The 7224-nt window shown below is 41.8% G+C and overlaps 1 protein-coding gene across 1 annotated transcript in view; it reads left to right on the forward strand.

Moving 5' to 3' along the window:
• Positions 1–5873, forward strand: part of LOC137536867 (zinc finger protein 850-like) — a 62297-nt gene extending 56424 nt beyond the window's left edge. The window contains exon 12 of the mRNA XM_068259051.1: positions 2710–5873. Coding sequence (XP_068115152.1) covers positions 2710–4103 — 1394 coding nt within the window. The 3' untranslated portion in view covers positions 4104–5873. The remainder of the gene's footprint in view (positions 1–2709) is intronic.
• The last annotated feature ends 1351 nt before the right edge of the window (positions 5874–7224 follow it).

Consider the following 7224-nt stretch of genomic DNA (forward strand, 5'->3'; position numbering starts at 1 on the left):
AGGAGGAGATACTGTACACCATATGAAAGGCCCATCTCCATTCCTCAGTATAACATCATAGTGCCAACAAATGAGGAGGAGATACTGTACACCATATGAAAGGCCCATCTCCATTCCTCAGTATAATATCATGTTCCCAACAAATGAGGAGATACTGTACACCATATGAAAGGCCCATCTGCATTCCTCAGTATAACATCATAGCACCAACAAATGAGGAGGAGATGCTGTACACCATATGAAAGACCCATCTCCATTCCTCAGTATAACATCATAGCACCAACAAATGAGGAGGATATACTGTACACCATATGAAAGGCCCATGTCCATTCCTCAGTATAACATCATAGTACCAACAAATGAGGAGGAGATACTGTACTGTACACCATATGAAAGGCCCATCTCCATTCCTCAGTATAATACAATAGCACCAACAAATGAGGAGGAGATACTGTACACCATATGAAAGGTCCATCTCCATTCCTCAGTATAACATCATAGTGCCAACAAATGAGGAGGAGATACTGTACACCATATGAAAGGTCCATCTGCATTCCTCAGTATAACATCATAGTACCAACAAATGAGGAGGAGATACTGTACACCATATGAAAGGCCCATTTCCATCCCTCAGTATAACATCATAGCACCAACAAATGAGGGGGATATACTGTACACCATATGAAAGGCCCATGTCCATTCCTCAGTATAACATCATAGTACCAACAAATACGGAGGAGATACTGTACACCATATGAAAGGTCCATCTCTATTCCTCAGTATAACATCATAGTACCAACAAATGAGGAGGAGATACTGTACACCATATGAAAGGCCCATCTCCATTCCTCAGTATAACATCATAGTGCCAACAAATGAGGAGGAGATACTGTACACCATATGAAAGGTCCATCTCCATTCCTCAGTATAACATCATAGTGCCAACAAATGAGGAGGAGATACTGTACACCATATGAAAGGTCCATCTGCATTCCTCAGTATAACATCATAGTACCAACAAATGAGGAGGAGATACTGTACACCATATGAAAGGCCCATCTCCATCCCTCAGTATAACATCATAGCACCAACAAATGAGGAGGATATACTGTACACCATATGAAAGGCCCATGTCCATTCCTCAGTATAACATCAAGGTACCAACAAATGAGGAGGAGATACTGTACACCACATGAAAGGCCCATCTCCATTCCTCAGTATAACATCATAGTACCAACAAATACGGAGGAGATACTGTACACCATATGAAAGGTCCATCTCCATTCCTCAGTATAACATCATAGTACCAACAAATGAGGAGGATATACTGTACACCATATGAAAGGCCAATCTCCATTCCTCAGTATAACATGATAGTACCAACAAATGAGGAGGAGATACTGTACACCATATGAAAGGCCCATCTCCATTCCTCAATATAACATCATAGTACCAACAAATGAGGAGGAGATACTGTACACCATATGAAAGGCCCATCTTCATTCCTCAGTATAACACCATAGTGCCAACAAATGAGGAGGAGATACTGTACACTATGACAGGCCCAACTCCATGCCTCAGTATAACATCATAACACCAACAAATGAGGAGGAGATACTGTACACCATATGGAAGGCCCATCATGGGCCATTTGGGAACACTATAGCTGCATTTGTTATATAGGGAATACTATGGCTGCATTTGTTATATAAGGGGAGCTATGACTGCATGCGTTATTTCAGGGGATACAATGTCTGCATGTGTTTTATGAGGAGATACGATGGTTGCATTTGTTATATGGGAAACACAGTAGCAGTATTTGTTATATGGAGTGCATATGGCCAGCCTTCCCACCAACAACCACAATCACTGCTCAAGACCAAGTTAAATCTTAGGTAACCCTTCATCCTCCATCCCAATTATCAGTACTGGATACTTTTTGTAAACCTCCCCCCCCCCCCCATTTCTTGCATACATGAGTAAGTCAACTATTATATTTGTGTTGTCTGACCAATATCCCCCCCCCCCCCCCAGATATCAGAATTGTTATGTAGGGGGAATGTCACTGCACTTGTTATATGGGAGGAATAAGGCAGCTTATTTAGCTGAGGATGAAGTGCAGGCTTCTTGGTGGTCAATGTGAGTTGGTGACTGGGTGGATCATGTGACCATCACTTAGGCGCTTACAAAGTAAATAGGTTTATTTCCCATGTAATGTACAATAGTAGTATATATTTTGGCCCTTTTGTTTTTGGAAAGTTATGAATTTGGGATTTTACTCAAATTAGTGGGATTAGCTTATTCTATAACTTGGTCATACCGCTTCTGAAGAATTTAGGCCAGGAATAACTGGAAAAAGATTTTGAGCAATAACATTGCACCACGCGTTTTGTGAGACCTTTACTGGCTTCCTCTGGTCAATACAAGAGAAGTGTAGTATAGTATGGCCCTAGTATAGTACGGCCCAACAAATTCTCCAGGAGAGTTAAGACCAACACTACCTCTCTATTTTAAGCGTTTTATGAAAATTGCCTTTATCAAGTTATTGCTCTTGTGTTGGGAGATTGTAGATGCTGGTCCCATAGTCCAGATATACTGCACCATTTTGCTCCTGGGCTTTCTTTCTGTTTTCATAGGTGGTCCCTAAATTTCTTGGAAACACCAGGAAACATTCAGTTGTTGTATAACTATTATTATTTTCCCCGACAGATGGACAGGATGTGGAGAACACCTCGGAGGGACGTCTTATCTCATCTCCAGATGATAATGCAGAAGATAATGGCGTCACACAATATTCTCCAGAAGGAAACCCCATTACTGGAAATACACATCACAGACTTTACCCTGAGGAAAGATCACCAGATCCCCCTAATCCTGAGGAAGCTTTTGACAGATCTCATCTTGTCACCACAAATATCCAGCCGAGATCTCACACTTCTGATAGGTCAAGAGATCCATCCAATTTTGGGAAGTTGTCTGGTAAATCATGTATTCCAAAACAGATGGGTGAGAAAACATTTTCATCATTTGAATGTGAAAATTCTTCAGAGTGTGGGAACTGGTGCCATGAGAAATCAGGGCTTGTTTGCCATCAGAGAGGTCACACAGGTGAGCGCCCCTTCTCATGCTCAGAGTGTGGGAAATGTTTCACTCAGAAAGCACACCTTAATCGTCATCAGATAAGTCATACAGGAAAGCGTGATTTTTCATGTTCAGAATGTGGGAAACAGTTTTCTCTGAAGTCATATCTTATTACGCATCAGAGAAGGCACACAGGTGAGCGTCCCTTCTCATGCTTAGAGTGTGGCAAATGTTTTACTGACAAATCAAACCTGCATAGCCATCGGAGAAGTCACACAGTAAAGCGTGATTTTTCATGTTCAGAATGTGGGAAACCGTTTTCGCTGAAGTCAAATCTTATTAAACATCAGATAATTCACACAGGTGAGCGCCCCTTTTCATGCTCAGAGTGTGGGAAATGTTTCACTCACCAATCAACCCTTAATACTCATCAGAGAAGTCACACCGGAAAGCGGGATTTTTCCTGTTCAGAATGTGGGAAACAATTTTCTCTGAAGTCAGATCTTATTAAGCATCAAAGAATTCACACAGGTGAGCGCCCTTTTTCATGTTTAGAGTGCGGGAAATGTTTCACTCGGAAAGAACACCTTAATTCTCATCAGAGAAGTCATACAGGAAAGCGTGATTTTTCATGTTCAGAATGTGGGAAACCATTTTCTCTGAAGTCAAATCTTATTAAACATCAGAGAATTCACACAGGTGAGCGCCCCTTTTCATGCTCAGAGTGTGGGAAATGTTTCACTCACCAATCAACCCTTCTTACTCATCAGAGAACTCACACAGGAAAGCGTGATTTTTCATGTTCAGACTGTGACAAACTGTTTTCTCTGAAGTCAGATCTTATTAGGCATCAAAGAATTCACACAGGCAAGCGTCCCTTTTCTTGCTCAGAGTGTGGGAAATGTTTTAGTCAGAAGGCAAATCTTAATTCTCATCAGAGAACTCACATAAAAAAGCATGATTTTTCATGTTCAGAAAGTTTTCTCTACAGACAAGTCTCATCAGAGAATTCACACAGGTAAGCAGCCAAAGTGAAAAATCTGTTAAACAACAGACACAGGTCAGTGTTAGAGTTCATGTTCAGAGAGTGGGAAATGTTTCCATGAGAATGGAATGTTTGATAGAACAGAGGTCAGTTGTCACCCAGAGGTGAAGCTCACAGACAGAGGAATCGTGGTGTCTGTCAGACGGGGGCTACAAGTCAGGACAGCTGTCCCCACACATAAGCTTGATGAGGAACTCCGCCATAGCTGAGAAAGTGGCAATGCCTTCCCTCCAGCTTTATACATTGCAGTGATTAATGGCAAACATTATTCCGTTTTCTCACATATAAACAGGGCTGTGGAGTCGGAGCAATATTGGGTACCTGGAGTCGGAGTCGGGAAAAAATGAATTTAAACTGTAATTAAAATAGTAAATATAATAAAATGTTCTATTTCTCAGATAATAGTCATCATAAATAATTTATGTATACAGTAATAGCTCTGTACCCACAGTCACATTGCCTAGGGCCTGATAGATGTTCTTTGTTCCTGTCTGTACCTTCTACAAGTACTCTTATTAAGGACTAATTTTAGTCTATGACTAAAAGTATTAGAGGCAGAAGATCAGCCGGCTAGCCAGGTAACTGGTATTTTTTAAAAGGGAATAAATATGGCAGCCTCTATATCCCTTTCACTTCAGTTGTCTTTTAAAATTCCTAAGCATTGGCAGTTAAGAGATTCATTTTATGTTACATACTTTCAATCAACAAGATTATAATATGCAAATTAGAGGAGTTGGAGTCGGTGGAATCCTAACCTGTGGAGTCTGAGTCAGTGGATTTTTGTACCGACTCCACAGCCCTGCATATAAACATGCAAAACAGGTCCCCTCAGGCCTGGGACCCACTAGAAAGCTTTCAACAGTGATTTGTGCTTTCTAGGAATTGCCGGCCAATTCACAAGTGCTTCTCTGCTGAAAGTGAATGGCTGTGATCCGACAAGAGCAATTGCAATTTGCTGAAATCACAATTGCTGTGTATGCGCCATGTTTGCAGCAATTTCATAAGGGAAAGCAAGACCCAAATTAACTTTCAAGGAAATCGCTTTGCTTTTAGGTGGCAAAATTACTTTCAAAAGCACTAGCTTTATTGAGAACTTTTTTATATTGCAAGTGGGTCTGGGAGAGTCAGAGTTGCTGTTAGCCAGTGGGTTAGTGCAGGTGTGGGAAATGAGTAACAAGCTCCTGCTCTGTGCAAGTGATTAGTCTTGCACATAGAAATAAGACATGCAATGGAGGCAGAAGAGGAATCTCAGCGGCACAGACCTGTAAGTGAAAGAAGCACACTGCACCCCACATTGCTCTACCTATGCCAGGGTCCACACAGCAAGATCACGGCTGCCATATCCGCCATGCCATCCACTTTGGGGAGTCACAAGCACTACCACCATTACGCTGCCTATGCCGGGAGCCACACAGCGGGGAGTCACAACCGCCATCTCCACTGTGAGCTTGCCGCATATGCTGGGCACCACTAGGGGGGATTCACAGCCATAATCATCATGTAGTGACTCGTGTATAAGCCGACACCCTCACTTTTGCACAAGCCCATCTCTGACACCTGATTTTTGCATGTCCACTTCATAAAAGAGCTACTCTTTTCAGCAGTGCTGCTGACTTTGCCTTTATGTATGTATACTTTATGTGCTTGAATATGACAATATCTGATAAAGGAAACTTTTGATATAGTAAACCACTTTGCCCAGTCCCTTGGAGATTACTACTGTATAAATAAAGATTTTCAGAATGAAGTCTGTATAGATGGATGGCCAGCTCTATGTAACAAAACAGTAGATGATGTGGGACCTTCCAAGGACTAATTTATTACATAGAATAAAATGCATTCTATTTAGTCATTAGCACTCATCAGGCAATGTCTATAGGCAACTGACTGCACTCAGATCAAAGGGGGCCGAATAATTACGCACACATCACTTTGCAGTTATTTATTTGTAAAAAAAAATTTTGGAATCATGTATGATTTTCGTTCCACTTCTCATGTGTACACCACTTTGTTGGTCTATCATGTGGAATTCCAATAAAATTGATTCATGTTTGTGGCAGTAATATGACAAAATGTGGAGGTTGTCTAAGAGAATATTGGGAGCAACAACACCGTGAAGTCCAAAGAACACACAAGACAGGTCCAAGACAGGTGAGAAGGATCAAGTTATTGAGAAATTTAAAGCAGGCTTAGGCTACAAAAAGATTTCCAAAGCCTTGAACATCCCACGGAGCACTGTTCAAGCGATCATTCAGAAATGGAAGGAGTATGGCACAACTGTACACCTACCAAGACAAGGCCATCCACCTAAACTCACAGGCCAAACAAGGAGAGCGCTGACAGGGAAGATCCAGTCAAACACAACAAAGAGAGGGGGGGGGGGGGGGAAGAGAGAGGGGAAAAAGAACCACTGACATTAAGATACTCTAATTTATGTATGATATATCATATTGAGGTCTACTCTTGAATTCAGCCCTAAGGGGGAACGTGTCCCCAATTTCCAGATCCAAAAAGCCTCACGTTTCAGCAATGCCTTCTATAGGTCACTGCCTCTTGGCGAGCGCAACACCCTCTCTATGCCCTGGAACCTAAAACCAACCACGTCTCCAGAATGAGCATATAGAAAATGTTTTGATATACTGGAGACATGAGTAATAAAAGTACTGTTTCTAATGCATCTACCCACACCATTGTAGTGTTCAGAGATTCTCTGCCGTAAGGGACGAGTAGTGCAGCCTACAAGTCAGACACGTGATGTAACGATCTACTCAGATGTCTGCACAGGCAGACAGTTGTTTGTCCATTCTTTAGGTCTGAATGCTACAGGTCTCTGGAAAAGAGACCTGTCTTCGCTTTGCAAGTTTCAGAGTTGCTTTGCTGAGGAATTTGCATACACTTGTCATGCAAATGGCCTAGCTGCTTCCTTTGATGGCTTGCAGTATAAATACCATTTTCTCCCAGAATCCCTTGCTGGTCATGATGGTTGGTTCCTGCAAACTCTCCTGGAGTGTCAGCCTTGCTGTTGTTTGCTAAGATTATCTTAGAGTAATTCCTGGGGACTGCACTAGGCATCCCTTATAGTGCAGTCAGGTTGTATT

Source organism: Hyperolius riggenbachi, chromosome 10 (assembly GCF_040937935.1).
Source record: "Hyperolius riggenbachi isolate aHypRig1 chromosome 10, aHypRig1.pri, whole genome shotgun sequence".
Taxonomy (NCBI): Eukaryota; Metazoa; Chordata; class Amphibia; order Anura; family Hyperoliidae; genus Hyperolius; species Hyperolius riggenbachi.